This window comes from Osmia bicornis, chromosome 7, assembly GCF_907164935.1.
Source record: "Osmia bicornis bicornis chromosome 7, iOsmBic2.1, whole genome shotgun sequence".
Lineage (NCBI taxonomy): Eukaryota > Metazoa > Arthropoda > Insecta > Hymenoptera > Megachilidae > Osmia > Osmia bicornis.
In genome coordinates this window covers 4477043-4498564 of record NC_060222.1, presented here as the reverse complement: position 1 = coordinate 4498564, position 21522 = coordinate 4477043, and the positions used below count along the sequence as shown (strand labels likewise).

General features: G+C 37.0%; 6 protein-coding genes across 6 annotated transcripts; all 6 read right to left on the bottom strand.

Annotated features, from left to right (window-relative positions):
• Nucleotides 1-1205: 1205 nt before the first annotated feature.
• LOC114873760 (odorant receptor 49b-like) lies at nt 1206-3090 on the bottom strand. The gene is made up of 7 exons (XM_029182419.2): nt 2782-3090; nt 2239-2645; nt 2078-2177; nt 1847-1960; nt 1622-1777; nt 1452-1555; nt 1206-1368 (listed from the first exon to the last, which is right to left on the bottom strand). The coding sequence occupies exons 1-6, from the start codon at nt 3067-3069 to the stop codon at nt 1499-1501; spliced, it is 1122 nt and encodes a 373-aa protein (XP_029038252.1). The 5' UTR covers nt 3070-3090; the 3' UTR covers nt 1206-1368; nt 1452-1498.
• A 1372-nt stretch (nt 3091-4462) lies between these two features.
• Nucleotides 4463-6129, bottom strand: LOC114873767 (odorant receptor Or2-like). The gene is made up of 6 exons (XM_029182428.2): nt 5897-6129; nt 5353-5759; nt 5192-5291; nt 4970-5083; nt 4594-4749; nt 4463-4527 (listed from the first exon to the last, which is right to left on the bottom strand). Exons 1-6 carry the CDS (start codon nt 6062-6064, stop codon nt 4471-4473), a joined length of 1002 nt encoding a protein of 333 aa, XP_029038261.2. The 5' UTR covers nt 6065-6129; the 3' UTR covers nt 4463-4470.
• Nucleotides 6130-6967: 838 nt separating this feature from the next.
• Nucleotides 6968-8773, bottom strand: LOC114874108. The gene is made up of 6 exons (XM_029183067.2): nt 8421-8773; nt 7943-8349; nt 7817-7883; nt 7611-7712; nt 7117-7272; nt 6968-7042 (listed from the first exon to the last, which is right to left on the bottom strand). The coding sequence occupies exons 1-6, from the start codon at nt 8712-8714 to the stop codon at nt 6977-6979; spliced, it is 1092 nt and encodes a 363-aa protein (XP_029038900.2). The 5' UTR covers nt 8715-8773; the 3' UTR covers nt 6968-6976.
• A 1070-nt stretch (nt 8774-9843) lies between these two features.
• LOC114874099 lies at nt 9844-11875 on the bottom strand. The gene is made up of 6 exons (XM_029183055.2): nt 11545-11875; nt 11079-11485; nt 10920-11019; nt 10748-10849; nt 9986-10141; nt 9844-9909 (listed from the first exon to the last, which is right to left on the bottom strand). The coding sequence occupies exons 1-6, from the start codon at nt 11842-11844 to the stop codon at nt 9844-9846; spliced, it is 1131 nt and encodes a 376-aa protein (XP_029038888.2). The 5' UTR covers nt 11845-11875.
• A 1081-nt stretch (nt 11876-12956) lies between these two features.
• Nucleotides 12957-17807, bottom strand: LOC114874092. The gene is made up of 10 exons (XM_046286535.1): nt 17503-17807; nt 17037-17443; nt 16881-16980; nt 16697-16798; nt 14321-14620; nt 13855-14261; nt 13696-13795; nt 13524-13625; nt 13099-13254; nt 12957-13022 (listed from the first exon to the last, which is right to left on the bottom strand). Exons 1-10 carry the CDS (start codon nt 17794-17796, stop codon nt 12957-12959), a joined length of 2034 nt encoding a protein of 677 aa, XP_046142491.1. The 5' UTR covers nt 17797-17807.
• A 998-nt stretch (nt 17808-18805) lies between these two features.
• On the bottom strand, nt 18806-20897 carry LOC114874087 (odorant receptor 85b-like). Its single transcript, XM_029183030.2, has 6 exons — nt 20540-20897; nt 20074-20480; nt 19915-20014; nt 19743-19844; nt 18955-19110; nt 18806-18881 (listed from the first exon to the last, which is right to left on the bottom strand). Exons 1-6 carry the CDS (start codon nt 20837-20839, stop codon nt 18816-18818), a joined length of 1131 nt encoding a protein of 376 aa, XP_029038863.2. The 5' UTR covers nt 20840-20897; the 3' UTR covers nt 18806-18815.
• Between the last annotated feature and the right edge of the window lie 625 nt (nt 20898-21522).

Genomic DNA, 21522 nt, shown 5'->3' with positions numbered 1-21522 from the left:
AACAAAACGTTATGTAGATATTTAATGTAATTTTAGAGTTTTTATATAATAGACAATGATAACCTGCAGTTGGGTGCTGTTCATTTTGCAGAGGATCAGATCAAAAATCACGTCCGAGGTTCCACTGATCTCGGACATGGTTTTCATCAGGAGAAGAAAATTGCTTCGATGGTGATAGACTCCGAACGCCAAGGATATCAATAAGACGATCATACTGATCAACGCAAAGATCCAACGAACATTACGAAAAACATTTGTCCACTTGCTGGTGCTCGAATCTTCCGGCCAGGTACAAGTCAACTTTCCTGCCAATTCGAGTAGATCGAACACTTTGTGAAGGGTCAGGTTCATCTTGTTGGATATTCTTTTAAAATCTGGATGTACTGATCGTTCCGAGTGCAGACAGCTTCCATACTGATGGAAGTTTTTCGCGCAACAACGGCTCATGGAAATCGATCCTTTATTAATCATTCATTACGATGCGATTACAATGCAGTTTACGGTATTACTCTTTGTATTTTCTTCAAGTGCTATGCTGTTCTGCAATGTTAGCTGTTGGTGATAAGTAAATTACTGTATTATTGTTGCTTTAACAGCTGCGTTTTGCTTTGATCAGCGGTTGAATTGTGGTAGAATGCGAGGACTGTTCGTTAAGAAATCATTCGTAAATGAAAGGAGGTAGGATATTTACTAAGAAACTATTATGTAAATAACTGCCTCTATTCTTCCAATTTAAAAAAATGATATTTTGTAAAAAATTGTGTTTGCACTCTGATGTAGGAAAACTGTAGCATACTGCCTTGAGACTGTGCTGTATTATGCAGGTGTCGAAGGCAACTGCGAATCGGAAAAGAAGAGATTCCTAAATATCGTTGGTCATACCAGAGATCACCTGAAAGCCATTCGACGATTGATGGAAAAATGTTGACCACTTTGGTAAGAATTATAGACTACTTATGGCAAGAAAATATTGTATTTGTGGTGGTAACGTTGCAGATCAATTCTTCCAAATGGTGTAGTAGTACGCAAAAATCTTTCGTACCGAAGTAGCAAGCTTTAAAGCACCCTCTTCCTTGTTGTTTGATATTTTACAATCGTCTAATTGCTGAACTTTTCTTAGCACTGTTATAGGGGGTGCAATTAATGCAAAAATGCAATTAATAAATCAAAGAAACAGTGTCTTCTTTGCAAGTGAAATTAATTTCGTTTTATTTGAGGATATAATTTAAATGTTATCATTTAAAATGTTGCTATGTTAATAAATGATGAGGGATAAACGTCAATGCCTCGTGAACAGGTATGTTAGTCACTGAAAGTTTTCGCATCTTCTTGAAATAATAGCTCCAGCTTGGCAAAGTTTTCTACTATCTGAAGGAAATTGATCATCCAGTAAATCCAAAAGAAGATTCAATACTGTTGAATTTCTATTGAAAATCTAATGAATTTATTACCATTTTGTCAGGCTCGTACAAAATTTGATTGATATATACCATGGAACTTATGCCTCAATCATCGTCCTCATAGCCATGAAGTAGGAATATATGGTAGTTAAGAACTACAATATCATACAAAGACCAATAACACAATTGATATCAATGAAAGTTAAGATAAAAGTGCTTACTGATGTAAAATATTCCATCGAAAGAGCTGGAATCAAACCCAATGGGATTATACACGGTTTTTGACTTCTCTGCAACATGATCACTACACTGCTGCCAAATCCTTTTGATTGTCCTATCCACTGAATATCGGTTATCGATGTCTCAAATTGTATGCCCTATAATCAAATATCATGTAGCTCTATATTCCAGCAATATACGTTTAATTATATTACCCGCAAACTTACACTTTCTTTTAAATCTTCTGCTGGCCGGGAAAGAAGGTACACATGCCCAGCGCCTACTATTACGAAAGAACCAAGGGAATACACAGTTTGAAGGTCTGACATTGGGTCGTCCATCTTATTACAGAAACAATTTTTTAGAATTCATGAATTAATATCATGGATGATATTGCTGCTCTTCTACTATTACACTGTAAAATTTTCTGCAGAATTTATAAAGAAGGCAAAACTTACATAAAGCAGGGGAAATCCTGCTGATATGACAGTGGCTCCCATTGTGACGACCACCTTAAATAACAAAGCCTTAACAGCAACTCGAGTATCCTCTAAAAATCTAACATCGTACCGTCGTTATGTATTAAAAAGCTTCTATGTATGATACAGTGTTACCTTACCCTAGTAACTCTTGGTGTTCTTCAATACAGTTTGCCAGCTGCTCGTAGTTGTCTACTTGTTTCAACTTCTCGCCTAATACATTTAGTCTGGCAGCGATGTAGAAAAGGAGGGACATGACTTTGTAGTCGATAAAGATCGCGAGAGCTGTTGGCACGACGCAGCAAGCTTCCAAAACGTAAGCAACACAGTACAACGCGGGGGTTTCAATGCTGAACGGGTACCAACATTCTATTGGTAGCACTTGATCCGTATAAAACGGCAGCAAATTGAATGAAGATCCATTGATGATATATGACATACCTACCACTGAAAGGACTACCTTGTACTGATCCACGTAAAATTGGATTTGTTTGTTCTCGTTCTCGTTAGCTGTATCTAAATACTTCCTAACTTTAGCGATCAGAACCTAGAACCAGTTTTCAATCACCAAATTGTTAATTTTGTCTCGATAGAAGGGTACAAGGGAAAAAGGGAATGAACATTCTTTCCTTCATCCCTCGATTGCTATCTATAGTTTCCCTCGTGATCATAATAAACGTAACCTGCAGTTTCGAGGCGTTCAATTTACAAAAGAACAGGTTGAGTGTTCCATCCGTAATGGCACTTAGCAAGCTGATTGCTTTCGTCAGCTCGACAATGTCGTGTCGAATGTAATACATCTTAATCAGCAGCAATATCGACACCACCACAATGTCGACAAAAGCAAAGGTCCAACGAATATTATAGGCAACTTTTTTCCATCTTTTAGTATTTGGATCTAATGGCCACGTACATGATATCGTCCCAGCTAGTTCGAGTACGTTTAATATTTCCCGAAGATTACGAATCATTTTAACGGATACTCTTCTGGAGAGAGGATATGCTGATCGTTCTGAACGAAGACAGCTTGCATACTGATGGAAGTTTTCACGTAAGAACGGCAAATGGAAATCAATCCTTCAAATCTATTAATTATTCGTTATGAATTGAACTTTGCACGCAGAGGATTGTTTTAGACTGCGGTATTACCCTTTACGCGAAGAAATTACCCGTCTTTAGTGCCGTAGCACATCCATAATTATAGCGATAATTACAGGTAGTGCCTAGTTACCCGTGTAAAGCTAGAAAGGTGGTGCATGTATTTTTTAGACGGTGCACCTCTGGTTAACTCTGTTTCCGTCCCTCAACAGCAATCAGCGTTGCGTAATTGGTCTATTAATTACTCATTCGAAAATGAAATCAATCGGGCTATCGTGGACTGCGGCGGAGTGGAATCGCTTTCAATATCGTATTAAAATCTTGCCGAGGGAGTTCGAAACGAATGCTAAGCGTACATTCAGTTAGTGACGCGATACACGCACAAAATGATCCTTCAAATATTAGTGCATTCGGGTAAATATTTGCACCCATCCGCGCATTTCACAGTTAGGTCTAGATCTTGCTTGAAATTCATTTAGTTTATGTATTTATAATCTATAGATTCAAAAATTCCGAAATATCATCTGCGTTTAAGTGTCTATTATTCCTATTCATTATTTTTCTTTTGGAAAAAAATGTTGTTAGATCGCTCGAAGTGACAATTTATCACTTTTAAAATTCTAAAGCAACTGCCACCCGTTCGGCTCAATTATACATAAAGGAATAAATTATTATTCATTCAAAAATTAAGTATTAACTAATACGTCATGTAATTCAAAATTCTTTTTTTTCAGGCGAGACAAGTTCAATTACGTACATAACAGAACATTCGAGGAACAGAAGAGAACTTTGTTGATAAAAGTTATATAAAAAGAAAACTTTGTCAATTGACGCGATCGCGACTTTTCTTTCTTTTTTATTCGCTAACCTTCTCTGTGTTCGAAACATAACGTATCATTTTAATCAGAAGAATGCACTGTTATAGAGGGTGAAATTAGAGTACATTTGGTATTGGTAGGGTTACAAGGTGTAGGACAACGGTGTGCAAAGGGTGTAATGAATCAAAGAAAGTGTCTTCGTTGCAAGTGAAATTAATTTTGTTTTATTTGAGGGTGTAATTTAAACCTTACCATTTATAATGTTACAATTTTAATAAATGATAAGAGATAAACGTAAGTTCCAACTTGACAAAGTTTTCTACTATCTGAAGGAAATTGATCATCCAGTAAATCTAAAAGAAGATTCAACGCTGTTCAATTTCGATTCAAAGTCTAATGAATTAATTACCATTTTGTCAGCAACGCACAAAATTTGATTGATACATACCATAGAAATTATGATTCAATCATCGTCCTTATAGCCATAAAGTAGGAATATATGGTAGTTAAGAACTACAATATTATACAAAGATCAATTACATAATTGATATCAGTGAAAGTTAAGATAAAAATACTTACTTGAGAGAAATATTCCATCGAAAGGGGTGGAATTAAACCCAATGGGATTAGACATGGTTTTTGACTCCTCTGCAACATGATCAATACACTGGTGGCCATGTTTTTTTGTTTTCCTATCCACTGAATATCGGTCACCGACATTGCAAATTGTATGCTCTAGAATCAAATAATATGTAGCTCTACATTCGATCAATATACGTTTAATTATAATATACAGTAAAACCTCGATAAGTCGTCACTCAAGGGACCGAGAAATTTTGACGACTTAAGCAGAGTAAAAACCATGTAAATTTTAAAATGACGAGGAAAGGAAAATGACGACTTATCCATCAAATGAAGACTTATAGAGATTTGACTGTATTATCAGTAAACTTACACTTTCTTTTAAATCGTCTGATGGCGCGGAGATAAGGTACACATGCCCACAGCCTGCTAGTACCATACAAACGAACTGATACACAACTTGAGGTTCTGACATTGGGTTTTTCATCTTATCACAAAAAAATATCTCTTTAGAACAGATGAATTAATATTATGAATGAAATGGTTGTCCTTCTGCTATCACATTCTAAAATTTATGTAGAGAAACTAAACTCACATAAAGGAGGGGAAAAGCTGCGGCTATGACAACGCTTCCCATTGTGACGTTCGTCTTAAATAACAAAGCCTGAACAGCAGCTTTAGTATCCTCTAAAAATCTAACATCGCACCGTCGTTATGTATTAAAACGCTTCTATGCATGAAACGGTGTTACCTTACCTTAGTATCTCTTGGTGTTCTTTAATATAGTTTACCATCATCTCGTAGCTATTTCCTTGTTTCAGTTTCGCGTTTAATATATCTAGTCTGGCAGCGGTGAAGCAGAGGAGAGAAATGATTTTGAAGTCGACAAAGATGGAGAGGGCCGTATGCATGGAGGAATAAGCTTGGATAATGTAAACAATACCGTATTTCATGACGGTATCAGTGGAGAATGGCAACCAAGATTCTAACGGCAGATGTTGGTTTGTATATAATGGCATGAAAAAGAACGAAACTCCATTGATGAAGTATGCGACCGCCATCGTTGAAAAGAATGTCTTATAACGTTTCACGTAAACTTGGATCATGTTATTCTCGTCCTTGCCAGTTGTATCTAAATACTTCCTAATTTTTTCGATTAGAACCTAAATGCAGTTTACAATCAGCAGGTTATTAATTTTGTCTCAATGGAAATACACAAAGGAGAAAAGAAATGCACATTCTCCCCTTCATCCTTCGATTGCCTTCTATAGTTTCTCTTATGAACATTAATAAACGTAACCTGCAGTTTCTTGCTATTCATTTTACAGATGATCAGGTCCAACAGCGTCTCCGAAAGGGCACTTATGAAGCAAGTGGTTTTCGTCAGCAAGATAAGGTCGTGTCGAAAGAAATAGGCGGTAATCAATAAGAATAGTATCGTCGATCCAACGCTGAACACCGCAAACATCCAATAGATATTAAGTAAAATACTTTTACACTTACTAGCATTTGGATCTATTGGCCAGGTACATAATATCGTCCCAACCAATTCTATTACGTCTAATATTTCGCGTAGATTGGCGATCATTTTAATGTATACTCTTTTAGAGACAAGATATGCTGATCGTTCTGAACGAAGACAGCTTTCATACTGGTGAAACTTTTTACTCAAGGAACGGGTTCACTAAGATCGATCCTTCGAATTTATTAATCATTCATTCCGAATTGAACTTTGCACGCACAGAATCGTGTTAGAGTGCGGTATTACTTTTCACGCGAAGAGATTATCCTTATTTAGTGCCGTAGTGGATCGCTAATTGTAGCGGAAATTACAGGGAGTATCAGCTGTCTGTATAAAGCTATAAAGTTGGTGTATGGATTTTTTATACGGTGCAGCTTTAGCTACTATTGTTTCATTTCCTGTCTTATCCGTTAATTAGTCATTCGTAAATGAAAGCAAACCTCCTATCACGGACTGCGAGGGAAGTACTACCACTCTCAGTATCCCGACAGATAACCAAGCAAGAATATAGTATTTATTTGGAATAACAAAACGTTGATAGTGTACAATACGTCGATTCGAAGTCAGTAGAAAGCACGTGATTTCTATCCTACTGAAGCAGCATATTCGTTATGTTTCAACATTTATGCTGCATTCTATCGGTTAATAAACAATCTGAATATTGTTAATTAGAATAATTTACTAATTGAGGATAAGCTCGTTAACGATATTATCTAACATCGTTTCGTAATAATGCACAAGATCTGAATAAGTTAACTTGTTACAGTAGTATTTCGAAAATCTTCTTTATTACAGAACATGAAAATTGAATTATAATTAAATACTACAAAAATATCATTAGCCAGCTGCGTTCAATCATTATACATCATCTTTTTGTATCGTAGCTCGTAAAACAGTGAACAGAGATAGCACGTTTGAGACGAACTGAAAATATGAAAAAAATCATTTATAAATCGGTTCGTAATTTTTATTCATTACTCATAAGAAATATTTCATACCGAACAAAAGTAACTCAGTGACAAAGTTGGGATAATGTACACGATTTTAATGACTACTGGTGCCTGAGGTAACAACATGATCAGCATGTCTTTCTGCATACTCGTTGATTGTAGATACCATCGTGATTCGTATATACCTCGCATAGAATTTTCGCTCTTCGAATAACACATGAATATAATAAATATATTGTGGGGTTTTCACTTATTTTTAGGGAACCAGACGTGGAATGCTGAACAAAATACAAGGATTATGCAAGGGCCACCGGTATATAAAATTCTTCATTTCTAAGGTAAACAATTGTTAGCGACTCCAATTTAAATTAAATTCATATTTAAGATTAGTTAACGACCGAAATGATTGGTCTTCTGATTTTATTTCATTCCTTTTTGGCTGAGTGTTTCATCACTTGGCAATGTCTTATTATGCTTATCGAGCTTTATAATCCTCCACATTCCTTGAAAGTAATATTGAAACGAGTTAAAATACAACTCACCAAATCCAATAGATGATCAGCCGGCCAGGCAACCATGAAAACCTCCATCAAGGCAGTCCCAGCCAAAGACATAAATTGAATTATCACAGTAGAGGGCTGTCGCTATAGGTGAAAATAAATCTCGTCATGACATATATTCGAATCATTTTGAGACTACTATTGCCGCTACTTGCTTCAATGAAATTAACACCGCAGAACACAAGCACTGTGCCGCACAGCATCACCGTATTCAAAGCTATAAACCGAGAAGCACTCAACACTTTCTTCGCGTATCTAAAATAACAATTATTTTCATCCAGAATCTCTATCCTAACCGATGCGTCTTTTCGTACCTTCTTGCAATGTAATACTTTTTCACACAATCGATGAGTTCGGTAGAACACTTCACCTCGCGCAGTTCCACCTTCAAGATCTCGAAACGAGCCGCGGCGAACAACATCAGCAAAGCGCAAAGCATGTTGATGCACACGTGAGCAGAACATTGATAGAGAAAGAACCATTGATGGAGGAAAAGGATACTCTTGAGGGGTTGATAATCAACGGGAAACGGGTATTCAGCGTTCGTTGGCAAAGGCTGGGGAATGAACAACGTTCCAATCGCTATAATGGACGCTGTCAGGTAGAACCATATCGCAGACGCCCCATAGAACGTGGAGTATTTATCAACGTACGTTTGATAAACCTGTCTTTCATATGTCTTTGCATCCTTGCAACATTTTTTCATCTCTACGATCAGCTCCTGTAATTTTTAATTAGCCTAATTCATTTAAAATTACACTCCGTGATAGATAAAAGAGGGAGAATTCTTACCCAAAAGCGATCCTGTTGAACGATACAGACGAACGTGTTCAAGAGGACCTGCGAAACGGCTAGGAAGAGGCATATGGCTTTGGAGAAACCAACGTGATCGTTATAGTTGATGTATAAAGAATATATTAACGGCAGGAAGAGAAGGAACGCGTTGAGGAGCACCGCAGATCTGGAGATCCTGAAGCGGATCAGTTGAAACATCGTTACATGCGAGAAAAGTGGCCAGCAGCATGTCAATGCCACGCTATATCGCGTGAACGCGATTGCTTTCTCCGGCGTTATATTTTTCAACATAATTCAATTTGTGAGGATACACTTAACTGTTCTCGAGTACGATTTCCACTCGAATGATGCGCGCAAAGGTTCATTCGAAAAGGGAAAATAAATGTTATAAGGAAGACACGAGTAATAGTTCGTTTCTATTACCAAATGATACGTTATGGTTATCGTAGATGTAATGATACCTTTAAGATTTCTTCGATCTGATGAATAATTATCATCCTGGGGCTCGAAAGGTAGCACGATAGGCGTTACACACCTGCATGGGAAGTCTAGCACATGTTACAGAGCACAAAATGTTGCATCCTGGTAAGCCATATTCTATTATTTTCTTTCTTACTGAACGGTTGGGGCTGATGAAAAGAAATCATCACGATTGAAGTCCAGTTATTTTGAGAATACTGCTGCAATTACTTACTTGAATCGAAGTAAAAACCGCACAATACAATCACAAAACAGCTTTGCATCACCGTAAGCAGAGCTGCAAACTGAATAGCATTAACCACTTTGTTCGTGTACGTCTTTCCACACCTTTTCAGCGTGTAGTGTCTGTTATTCCAACTCACTATTTTCCTTTCGGAAGAAATCATTGCTAAGTTGCGCGAAGTGACAATTCATCGCTTTCTAAATTTTAAAGGAACTGCCACCCGGTCGGCTCAACTATACATAGAAGGAATAAAAGTATTGTTTTAGGTAAGCCAATTCATTCAAAAAATTAAGTATTAACTATTACGTCATGTAATTCAATATTCTTCTCTTTCCGGCGACACACGTTCAATTACGTAAATAAAGAAAATTTCAAGGAACAGAACAGAACAAATTTGTTAATAAAAGTTGTATGAAAAGAAAACTTTGTCAAATCTCGGGATTACGACATTTGTTTCTTTTTCATTCGCTAACCTTCTCCGTGTCCAAAACATAATATCGTTAATTCAATGTATGTTTTTAATTAGAACAGTTTCCTAATTGAAAAGGAGCTCGGTAACGATATTATCTATCGTCGTTTCGTAATAATACACGAGATCTGAAGAAGTCAACTTGTTACGGTAGTATTACGAAAATCTTCTTTATTACTTTATTAACAAGACAATTGAGTTATAATTGAACACTACTTTGAATATCATTACCCATATGCCGTCAACTGTTATGTATCATCTTTTTGTATCGTTGCTCTTAAAACAGTGAACAGAGATATCACGTTTGAGACGAACTGAAAAAAATATGAAAAATCGTTTATAGTTCTCTTTCTTAATTTTTATTTATCATTCATAAGAAACATTTCATACCGAGCAGTAGTAATTCAGTGACAAAGTTGGGATAATGTACAGGATTTTAATGCCCACTGGTGCCTGAGGTAACAACATGATCAGCATATGTTTCTGCATACTCGTTGATTGTAGATACCATCGTGATTCGTATATACCTCGCATAGAATTTTCGCTCTGGTAATAACAAATGAATATAATAAATTTGTTGCTGGTCTTTTAGTTATTTTATGGAAACAAGACGTGGATTGCTGCCCATGGAGCGCTGAACGCTACTCCTCGTTCGTGTGCAAAATTGTTGTAAACGAGAGTTCAAAATCTTTAGAAGAAACTAAACAAATTTTGGTTCACAAAGAATGCTGAACAAAATGCAAGGATTATGCAAGGGCCACTGGTATATAAAACTATTCATTTCTAAGGTAAACAATCATTAGCGACTCCAATATAAATTAAATTTATGTTTAAAATTAGTTAACGACGAAAATGATTGGTCTTCTGACTTTATTTCATTTCTTTTTGACCGAGTATTTCATGACTTGGCAATGTCTTATTATGATTATCGAGCTTTATAATCCTTGATAGTATTAATTTTCGATTTGAACATCATAAAGCTTGAATTCAGCACGCTTAGATATCTCTTCAAATTTTCTTACGGCCTAGTTCACAATAACGTTCTTTGATTTATTTTTACAACGAGCTTTCTGTTTTTCATTATACAATCTGTTTAGAAAGAAAACGTACCAACGGAACAAATATATTGAAACGAGTTAAAATACAACTTACCAAATCCAACAGGTGATCAGCTGGCCAGGCGACCATGAAAACTTCGATCAGCCCAGTCCCAGCCAAAGACATAAATTGAATTATCACAGTAGATGACTGTCGCTATTGGTGGAAATAAATCTCGTCATGACTATATTCGAATCATTTTGTGAGTACTATTGCCGCTACTTGCTTCAATGAAATTAACACCGCAGAACACAAGCACCGTGCCGCACATCATCACCGTATTCAAAGCTATAAACCGAGAAGCACTCGACACTTTCTTCGCGTATCTAAAATAACAATTATTTTTATCCAGAATCTTTATTCTAACCGATGCGTCTTTTCGTACCTTCTCGCAATGTAATACTTTTTAACGCAATCAACCAATTCGTTGAAATTCTTCACTTCTCGCAGTTCCACCTTCAAGATCTCGAAACGAGCCGCCGCGAACAACATCAGCAAAGCGCAAAACATGTTGATGCACACGTGCGCGGAGCATTGAAAGCCAAGGAACGACTGATGGAGGAATAGGATGCCTTTGAGGGGTTGATAATCAACGGGAAACGGGTATTCAGCGTTTGTTGGCAAAGGCTGGGGAATGAACAACGTTCCAATCGCTATGATGGACGCTGTGAGGTAGAACCATATCGCAGACACCCCATAGAACGTGGAGTATTTATCAACGTACGTTTGATAAACCTGTCTTTCATACGGCTTGGCTTCCTTGCAACACTTTTTCATCTCAACGATCAGCTCCTATAATTAAATCATTTTAAATTACCCTCTATGATAGATAAAACAGGGAGAAGTCTTACCCAAAAGCGATCCTGTTGAACGATACAGACGAACGTGTTCAAGAGGACCTGCGAAACGGCTAGGAAGAGGCATATGGATTTGGAGAAACCAACGTGATCGTTATGCACGTAGTTGATGTATAAAGAATATATTAACGGCAGGAAGAGAAGGAACGCGTTGAGGAGCACCGCAGATCTCGAGATCCTGAAGCGGATCAGTTGAAACATCGTTGCATGCGAGAAAAGTGGCCAGCAGCATGTCAATGCCACGCTATATCGCGTGAACGCGATTGCTTTCTCCGGCGTTATATTTTTGAACATAACTGAATTTGTGATGATACACTTAACTGTTCTCGAGTACGATTTCCACTCGAATGATGCGCGCAAAGGTTCATTCGAGAAAGGGAAATAAATGTTAGACGGAACACAAGGGTTATCGTTCGTTTCTATTACAAAATGATATGTTATGGTTGTTGTAGATGTAATGATACCTTTAAGATTTCTTCGATCTGATGAATAATTATCATCCTGGGGCTCGAAAGGTAGCACGATAGGCGTTACACACCTGCATGGGAAGTCTAGCACATGTTACAGAGCACAAAATGTTGCATCCTTGTAAGGCATATTCGATTATTTTCTTTCTTACTGAACGGTTGGGGATGATGAAAATAAATCCTCACGATTAAAATCCATTTATTTTAAAAATACTATTGCAATTACTTACCTGAATCAAAGTAATACCGCAAAACACAATCGCCACGCTGCTCTGCATCACCGTAAACGGAGCTACAAACTGCATTGCATTAACCACTTTGTTCGTGTACATCTTTCCACAAATTTTAAGCATGTAGAGTCTGTTATTCCAATTCATTATTTTCCTTTTGGAAAAGAAGTTGCTAAGTCACTCGAAATGACAATCATCACTTTCTAAATTCGAAAGCAACTGATACCTGTTCGGATCAACTATACATAGTGGGAATAAAATTATTGTTCTTAGGTAAGATAATTCACTCGAATAATTCAGTATTTACTAATACGTTGTGTAAATGAAAATTCTTCTCTTTCAGGCGCGACAATTTCAATTACGTAAATAAAGGCAACTTCCAGGAACTGAAGACAACAAATTTGTTGATAAAAGTTATATAATAAGAAAACTTTGTCAATTATCGCGGTCGCCACTTTTCTTTCTTTTTCATTCGCTAACCTTCTCCGTGTCCGAAACATAATATCGTCAATTCAACGTATGTTTATAATCAGAATAATTTTCTAATTGAGAAGGAGCTCGTTAACGATATTATCTAACGTCGTTTCGTAATAATATACGAGATCTGAAGAAGTCAACTTATTCCGTTAATATTTCGAAAATCTTTATTACAGAAATTGAATTATAGTTAATACTACTTTAAATATCATTAGTAGTATGCCTTCAGTCGTTATATATTATCTCTTTGTATCGTAGCTCGTAAAACAGTGAACAGAGATATCACGTTTGAGACGAACTGAAAAAAATATGAAAAATCGTTTATAAGTCTGTTTCGTAATTTTCATTTATTATTCATGAGAAATATTTCATACCGAGCAGTAGTAATTCAGTGACAAAGTTGGGATAATGTACAGGATTTTAATGGCCACTGGTGTCTGAGGTAACAACATAATCAGTATATTTTTCTGCATACTCGTTGATTGTAGATACCATCGTGATTCGTATATACCTCGCATAGAATTTTCGCTCTGGTAATAAAAAATGAATATAATAAATATGTTACTGGTCTTTTAGTTATTTTAGGGGAACAAGACGTGAATTGCTGAACGTTTCTGCTCGTTTGGACTAATTTTCTATTTGAACATCATAAAGTTTGAATTCAGCGCGCTTAGATATCTTTTCGAATTTTCTTACGGCCTAGTTCACAATAACGTTCTTTGATTTATTCTTACAACGAGCTTTCTGTTTTTCATTATACAATCTGTTGAGAAAGAAAACGAGTTAAAATATAACTCACCATATCCAACAGATGATCAGCTGGCCAGGCGACCATGAAAACCTCGATCAGCCCAGTCGTAGCCAAAGACATAAATTGAATTATCACAGTGGACGGCTGTCGCTATTGGTGAAAATAAATCTCGTCATGACTATATTCCAATCATTTTGAGACTACTATTGCCGCTACTTGCTTCAATGAAATTAACACCGCAGAACACAAGCACCGTGCCGCACATGATCACCGTAATCAAAGCTATAAACCGAGAAGCACTCGACACTTTCTTCGCGTATCTAAAATAACAATTATTTTTATCCAGAATCTCTATTCTAACCGATGCTTCTTTTCGTACCTTCTCGCAATGTAATACTTTTTCACACAATCGACCAATTCGTTGAAACTCTTCACTTCGCGTAGTTCCATCTTTAAGATCTCGAAACGAGCCGCAGCGAACAACATCAGCAAAGCGCAAAGCATGTTGATGCACACGTGCGCGGAACATTGAAAGACAAGGAACGATTGATGGAGGAATATGATGCTCTTGAGGGGTTGATAATCAACGGCAAACGGGTATTCAGCGTTCGTTGGAAAAGGCTGCGGAATGAACAACGTTCCAATCGCTATGATGGACGCTGTCAGGTAGAACCATATCGCAGACACCGCATAGAACGTGGAGTATTTATCAACGTACGTTTGATAAACCTGTCTTTCATACGTCTTTGCTTCCTTGCAACACTTTGTCATCTCTACAATCAGCTCCTATAATTAAATTATTTTGAATTAGCCTCTGTGATAGATATAACAGGGAGCAGTCTTACCCAAAAGCGATCCTGGTGAACGATACAGACGAACGTGTTCAAGAGAACCTGTGAAACATCTATGAAGAGGCATATGGATTTGGAGAAACCAACGTGATCGTTATACACGTAGTTGATGTATAAAGAATATATTAACGGCAGGAAGAGAAGGAACGCGTTGAGGAGCACAACGGATCTAGATATCCGGAAGCGGATTAGTTGAAACCTGGTTGCATGCGAGAAAAGTGGCCAGCAGCATGTCAATGCCACGCTGTATCGCGTGAACGCGATTGCTTTCTCCGGCGTTATATTTTTCAACATAATTCAATTTGTGAGGATACACTTAACTGTTATCGAATACGATTTCCACTCGAATGATGCGCGCAATGGTTCATTCGAAAAGGAGAAATAAATGTTAGAAGGAACAGACGAGTGATTGTCTGGTTCTATTACAAAATGATACGTTATGGTTGTTGTGTCTGTAATGATACCTTTAAGATTTCATCGATTTGATGAATAATTATCATCCTGGGGTTCGAAAGGTGTTGTACACCTGCATGGGAAATCTAGCACATGTTACAGAGCACAAAATGTTGCATCCTGGTAAGCCATATTCTATTATTTTCTTTCTTACTGAACGGTTGGGGCTGATGAAAAGAAATCATCACGATTGAAGTCCAGTTATTTTGAGAATACTCCTGCAATTACTTACTTGAATCGAAGTAATACCGCAAAATACAACTGCCACACCGCTTTGCATCACCGTAAACAGAGCAAGAAACTGCATAGCATTAACCACTTTGTTCGCGTACATCTTTCCACACCTTTTCAACGTGTAGTGTCTGTTATTCCAATTCATTATTTTCCTCTTGGAAAAAAAGTTGCTTAGTCGCTCCAGGTGACAATTCATCGCTTTCTAAATCCTAAATAAAATGCCACCCGTTCGGCTCAACTATACATAGAAGGAATAAAATTATTGTTCTTAGGTAAGACAATTCAGTCAAAAAATTAAATACTCGCTAATACGTCATCTAATTAAAAATTCTTCTCTTTCAGGCGAGACAAGCTCAATTACGTAAATAAAGGAAACTTCGAGGAATAGAAGAGAACAAATTTGTTGATAAAAGTTGTATAAAAACAAAAGTTTGTGAATTGTCGCGATCCCCAGTTTACTTTCTTTTTCATTCGCTAACCTTCTACGAGTCCGAAACATAATATCGTCAATTCAACGTATGTTTTTTATTAAAATAATTTCCTAATTGAGAAGGAGCTCGTTAACAATATTATCTAACGTCGTTTCCTAATAATACACGACATCTGAAGACGTCAACTTGTTCCGGTAGTATTTCGAAAATCTTCTTTATTACTTTATTAACGTAACAATTCAATTATAATTGGATACTACTTTAAGTATCATTAGCCATATGCCTTCCATCGTTATATATCATCGTTTTGTATCGTAGCTCGTAAAACGGTGAACAGAGATAACACGTTCGAGACGAACTGAAAAAAATATGAAAAATCGTTTACAGTTCTTGTTCGTAATTTTCATTTATTACTCATAAGAAATATTTCATACCGAGCAGTAGTAACTCAGTGAGAAAATTGGGATAATGTACACGATCTGAATACCCACTGGTGCCTGACGTAGCAACATGATCAGCATGTCTTTCTGCATGCTCGTTGATTGTAGATACCATTGTGATTCGTATATACCTCGCATAGAATTTTCGCTCTTGTAACAAGAAATGAATATAATAAATATGTTCTGGGCCTTTTAGTTATTTTAAACGAACAAGACGTGGATTGCTGCCCGTGGAGCGCTGAACGCTTCTGCTCGTTCGTGTGCAAAATCTTTGTAAACGAAAATTAAGAAACTTTGGAAGAAATTGAACCGACTAAACTTTGCAATGACTTTTAATTGAACAATAGTTAAATCAACTTGAAATACGAATTTTAGTTCACAAGGAATGCTGATCAAAAGGTGAGGAATATGCAAGGGCCACCGGTACATACAACTCTTCATTCCTGAGGTAAACAATCGTTAGCGGCCCCAATATAAATTAAATTTATATTTAAGATTAGTTAACGACCAAAATGATTGGTCTTCTGACTTTATTTCATTTCTCTTTGGCCGAGTGTTTCATGACTTCTCAATATCTTATTATACTTATCGAGCTATATAATCCTTGATAGTAATAATTTTCGAGTTGAACATCATAATGTTTTAATTCAGCGCGCTTAGATATCTCTTCAAATTTGATTACGGCCTAGTTCACAATAACGTTCTTTGATTTATTTTTACAACCAGCTTACTGTTTTTCATTATACAATCTGTCCAGAAAGAAAACGTGCGAACGGAACAAATATATCGAAACTAGTTCAAATACAACTTACCATATCCAACAGGTGATCAGCTGGCCAAGCGACCATGAAAACTTCGATCAGCCCAGTCCCAGACAAAGCCATAAATTGTACTATCACAGTGGACGGCTGTCGCTATTGGTGAAAATAAATTTCGTCATGAGTATATTCGAATCATTTTGAGAAATGATTTTTTCAATCATTTATCTCTACTTGCTTCAATGAAATTAACACCGCAGAACACAAGCTCCAGGCCGCACATGATCACCGTAATCAAAGCTATAAACCGAGAAGCACTCGACACTTCCTTCGCGTATCTAAAATAACAATATTCATCTAGAATCTCTATTTTAACCGATTCGTCTTTTCGTACTTTCTCACAATGTGATGCTTTTTCACGCAATTTATCAGCTCGTTGGAATTCTTCACTTCGCGCAGTTCTATCTTCAAGATCTCGAAACGAGCCGCAGCGAACAACATCAGCAAAGCGCAAAGCATGTTGATGCACACGTGCGCGGAGCATTGATATAAAAAGAACCATTGATGGAGGAATACGATGCTTTTGAGGGGTTGATAATCAACGGGAAACGGGTATTCAGCGTTCGTTGGAAAAGGCTGCGGAATAAACAACGTTCCAATCGCTATGATAGACGCTGTCAGGTAGAACCATATCGTAGACACTGCATAGAACACGGAGTATTTATCAATGTACGTTTGATAAACCTGTCTTTCGTATGGCTTTGCTTCCTTGCAATACTTTTTCATCTCTACAATCAGCTCCTGTAATTAAATCATTTTAAATTAGCCTCTATGATAGATAATAGAGTGAGAAGTCTTACCCAAAAACGATCATATTGAACGATACAGACGAACGTGTTCAAGAGCACCTGCGAAACAGAAATGATGGTGCAAATGGATTTTGAAAAACCAACGTGATCATTATGGTTAAGGTATAAAGAGTAGATTAACGGAGGGAAGAGAAGGAACGCGTTGAGGAGCACCGCGGATCTGGAGATTCTGAAGCGGAACACCTGAAAGCTGGTTGCATTCGAGGAAAGTGGCCAGCAGCATGCTAATGCCACGCTGTATCGCGTGAACGCGATTGCTTTCTCCGGCGTTATATTTTTCAACATAATTCAATTTGTGCGGATACACTTAACTGTTCTCGAGTACGATTTCCAATCGAATGATGCGCGCAAAGGTTCAATCGAAAAGAGAACATAAATGTTATACGGAACACTTGAGTAATCGTTCGTTTCTATTACAAAATGATACGTTATGGTTGTTGTGTCTGTAATGATACCTTTAAGATTTCATCGGTTTGATGAATAATTATCATCCTGGGGCTCGAAAGATAGCACGATACGCGTTACACACCGGCATGGGAAATCTAGCACATGCTTGTAAGTCATATTCGATCATTTTCTTTCTTTCTGACCGGTTGGAGCTGATAAAAATAAATCCTCACGATTAAAGTCCATTTATTTTGAAAATACTGTTGCAATTACTTACTTGGATCTGACCGCTTTGCATCACCGTAAACAGAGCTACAAACTGCATAGCATTAACTACTTCGTTCGCGTACCGAAGACAACATATTTCTTTATATTCCAAGCATCAAACACGAATGGGCACATCTTTCCACACCTTTTCAGGATGTAGTGTGTGTTATTCCAATTCATTATTTTCCTTTTGGAACAAAAACTATCCATAGATGGAATACAATTATTGTTCTCAGGTAAGACAATTCATTCGAAAAATTAAGTGTTAACTAATACGTCATTTAATTCAAAATTTTTCTTTTTCAGGCGAGACCCGTTCAGGACATTCGAGGAACAGAAGAGAACAAATTTGTTGATAAAAATTATATAAAAAGAAAACTTTGTCAATTGTCGCGATCGCCACTTTTCTTTCTTTTTCATTCGCTAACCTTCTACGAGTCCAAAACATAATATCGTCAATTGAACGCATATTTTTTATTAAAATAATTTCCTAATTGAGAAGGAGCTCGTTAACGATATTATCTAACGTCGTTTCGTAATAATACACAAGATATGAAGAAGTTAACTTATTCCGTTAATATTTCGAAAATTTTTATTACAGGAATTGAATTATAATTAATACTACTTTAAATATCATTAGCCTTCAATCGTTATATATCATCTTCTTGTATCGTAGCTCGCAAAACAGTGAACAGAGATAACACGTTTGAAACGAACTGCAAATATGAAAAATCGTTTATAAGTCTGTTTCGTAATTTTCATTTTTTATTCATAAGAAATATTTCATACCGAGCAGTAGTAATTCAGTGACAAAGTTGGGATAATATACACGATCTTAATGCCCACCGGTGCCTGAGGTAACAACATGATCAGCATGTCTTTCTGCATACTCGTTGATTGTAGATACCATCGTGATTCGTATACACCTCGCATAGAATTTTCGCTCTTCGAATAAGAAATGAATATAATAAATATGTTGCGGGTCTTTTAGTTATTTTAAAGGAACAAGACGTTTCTTCTCGTTCGTGTGCAAAATCATTGTGAACGAAAGTTAAGAAACTTGAGAAGAAATTAAATCGACTAAACTTTGCAATGACTGTAATTGAACGAAAATTAAGAAACTTTAGAAGAAATTAAACTGACTAATTGAAATACAAATTTTGGTTCATCCAAGAATGCTGAACATTCACTGGTACATAGAACTCTTCATTTCTAGGGTAAACAATCGTTAGCAACTCCAATGTAAATTAAATTTATGTTTAAGATTAGTTAACGACCAGAATTATTGGTCTTCTGACTTTATTTCATTTCTTTTTGGCCGAGTCTTTCATGGCTTGGCACTGTCTTATAATCCAGCTTTATAATCCTTGATAATCCTTGAAAGGACTACTTTTCGATTTGAACATCATAAAGCTTGAATTCAGCACGCTTAGATATCTCTTCGGATTTTCTTACGGTCTAGTTCACAATAAACTTCTTTGATTTATTTTTACAACGTACTTTCTGTTTTTCATTATACAATCTGTTCAGAAAGAAAACGTGCCAAATAAATTGAAAAGAGTTAAAATGCAACTTACCAAATCCAACAGGTGATCAGCTGGCCAGGCGACCATGAAAACTTCGATCAGCCCAGTCCCAGACAAAGCCATAAATTGTACTATCACAGTGGGTGGCTGCCGCTATTGGTGAAAATAAATTTCGTCATGACTATATTCGAATCATTTTGAGACTACTATTGTCGCTACTTGCTTCAATGAAATTAACACCGCAGAACACAAGCTCCATGCCGCACAGCATCACCGTAATCAAAGCTATAAACCGAGAAGCACTCGACACTTCCTTCGCGTATCTAAAATAACAATTATTTTCATCCAAAATCTCTATTCCAACCGATTCGTCTTTTTGTACCTTCTCACATTATGATGCTTTTTCACGCAATCGATCAATTCGTTGGAATTCTTCACTTCGCGCAGTTCCATCTTCAAGATCTCGAAACGAGCCGCGGCGAACCACATCAGCAAAGCGCAAAGCAAGTTGATGCACACGTGCGCAGCGCATTGAAGGAGAAAGAGCCAGTGATGGAGGAATATTATGGTTTTGAGGGGTTGATAATCAACGGGAAACGGGTATTCAGCGTTCGTTGGAAAGGGCTGGGGTATGAACAATGTTCCAATCGATATGGTGGACGGTGTCAGGTAGGACCATATCGTAAACACCGTATAGAACGTGGAGTATTTATCAACGTACGTTTGATACACTTGTCTCTCATACGGCTTTGCTTCCTTGCAACACTTTTCCATTTCTACGATCAGCTCCTGTAATTAAATCCTTTCAAATTAGCCTCTATAGTAGATAAAAAAGGGAGATGTCTTACCAAAAAACGATCATATTCGACGATACAGACGAACGTGTTCAAGAGCACCTGCACAGCAGCTATTAAAATGCATATGGCTTTGGAGAAACCAACGTGATCGTTATACACGTAGTTGATGTATGAAGAGTATATTAACGGCAGCAAGAGGAGGGAAGCGTTTAAAAGCACCGCAGATCTGGAGATCCTGATGCGGATCTGCTGAAACCTAGTTGCATTCGAGGAAACTGGCCAGCAACATGTCAATGCCACACTGTATCGCGTGAACGCGATTGCTTTCTCCGGCGTTATATTTTTCAACATAATTTCATTATTGAGAATACACCTAACTGTTATCGAGTATGATATCCGCTCGAGTGATGCGCGCAAAGGTACATTCGAAAAGGGAAAATAAATGTTATAGGGAAGACGCGAGCAATCGTTCGTTTCTATTAGAAAATGATACGTTATGGTTGTTGTAGCTGTAATGATAGCTTTAAAATTTATTCGATCTGATGATTATTCTGGGGCTCGAATACTAGCACGGTAGACGTTACATACCGGGATGGGAAGTCTAGCACATGTTACAGAGCACAAAGTGTTGCATCCTTCTATGGTATATTCAATTATTTTCTTTCTTACTGAACGGCTTAAAATTTCTTATGAAATTTCATCAATTTCCGACTATAATGCGGTGTTATGGCTTCGATTATTTAACAGAGATAATGGAGAATAATTCTTTGGATTATCGGGATATCATTTCATGTGCAATGTTTTCTCGAGTCTCAATCGGGGTTCATACCTTACAAGGTGTTATCAATCGAATGATGGTTGTTGATTCTTGCCTGAGCTTAGCCGATTGCCAGCATCGTGACACGAAATGTATTTACACCTACTATAGCTTAGAAGTGCTTTTATTCTGTGAGTAATATCTACGTCAAGTGCAACACATAATCTTGCAAAAGTTTATTTATTACTAACAGCTTCTTTATTACACAACATGTTTC

What these genes read in the sequence shown, in the direction of transcription:
- LOC114873760 (XM_029182419.2), bottom strand. Translation starts at nt 3,069, where the DNA reads ATGATTCGTAATCTTCGGGAAATATTAAACGTACTCGAACTAGCTGGG. An exon ending in TGAACGCCTCGAAACTGCAG is followed by an intron (nt 2,646 to 2,781) that starts GTTACGTTTATT and finishes AACTGGTTCTAG; the next exon opens with GTTCTGATCGCTAAAGTTAG. An exon ending in GAACACCAAGAGTTACTAGG is followed by an intron (nt 2,178 to 2,238) that starts GTAAGGTAACAC and finishes GTACGATGTTAG; the next exon opens with ATTTTTAGAGGATACTCGAG.
- LOC114873767 (XM_029182428.2), bottom strand. Translation starts at nt 6,064, where the DNA reads ATGTTTGCGGTGTTCAGCGTTGGATCGACGATACTATTCTTATTGATT. An exon ending in CAGCTTTTCCCCTCCTTTAT is followed by an intron (nt 5,084 to 5,191) that starts GTGAGTTTAGTT and finishes TTTTGTGATAAG; the next exon opens with ATGAAAAACCCAATGTCAGA. An exon ending in CGATGGAATATTTCTCTCAA is followed by an intron (nt 4,528 to 4,593) that starts GTAAGTATTTTT and finishes ATAATATTGTAG; the next exon opens with TTCTTAACTACCATATATTC.
- LOC114874108 (XM_029183067.2), bottom strand. Translation starts at nt 8,714, where the DNA reads ATGTTGAAAAATATAACGCCGGAGAAAGCAATCGCGTTCACGCGATAT. An exon ending in CGGTGATGCTGTGCGGCACA is followed by an intron (nt 7,713 to 7,816) that starts GTGCTTGTGTTC and finishes TTTCACCTATAG; the next exon opens with CGACAGCCCTCTACTGTGAT. An exon ending in CTGATCATCTATTGGATTTG is followed by an intron (nt 7,273 to 7,610) that starts GTGAGTTGTATT and finishes TGTTATTCGAAG; the next exon opens with AGCGAAAATTCTATGCGAGG.
- LOC114874099 (XM_029183055.2), bottom strand. Translation starts at nt 11,844, where the DNA reads ATGTTCAAAAATATAACGCCGGAGAAAGCAATCGCGTTCACGCGATAT. An exon ending in TTCAACAGGATCGCTTTTGG is followed by an intron (nt 11,486 to 11,544) that starts GTAAGACTTCTC and finishes ATTTAATTATAG; the next exon opens with GAGCTGATCGTTGAGATGAA. An exon ending in CACTGAATTACTACTGCTCG is followed by an intron (nt 9,910 to 9,985) that starts GTATGAAATGTT and finishes TATTTTTTTCAG; the next exon opens with TTCGTCTCAAACGTGATATC.
- LOC114874092 (XM_046286535.1), bottom strand. Translation starts at nt 17,796, where the DNA reads ATGTTGAAAAATATAACGCCGGAGAAAGCAATCGCGTTCACGCGATAC. An exon ending in GCGGTGTTAATTTCATTGAA is followed by an intron (nt 16,799 to 16,880) that starts GCAAGTAGAGAT and finishes TTTCACCAATAG; the next exon opens with CGACAGCCGTCCACTGTGAT. An exon ending in CTGATCACCTGTTGGATATG is followed by an intron (nt 14,621 to 16,696) that starts GTAAGTTGTATT and finishes ACAAATTGAATT; the next exon opens with ATGTTGAAAAATATAACGCC.
- LOC114874087 (XM_029183030.2), bottom strand. Translation starts at nt 20,839, where the DNA reads ATGTTGAAAAATATAACGCCGGAGAAAGCAATCGCGTTCACGCGATAC. An exon ending in GCGGTGTTAATTTCATTGAA is followed by an intron (nt 19,845 to 19,914) that starts GCAAGTAGCGAC and finishes TTTCACCAATAG; the next exon opens with CGGCAGCCACCCACTGTGAT. An exon ending in CTGATCACCTGTTGGATTTG is followed by an intron (nt 19,111 to 19,742) that starts GTAAGTTGCATT and finishes TCTTATTCGAAG; the next exon opens with AGCGAAAATTCTATGCGAGG.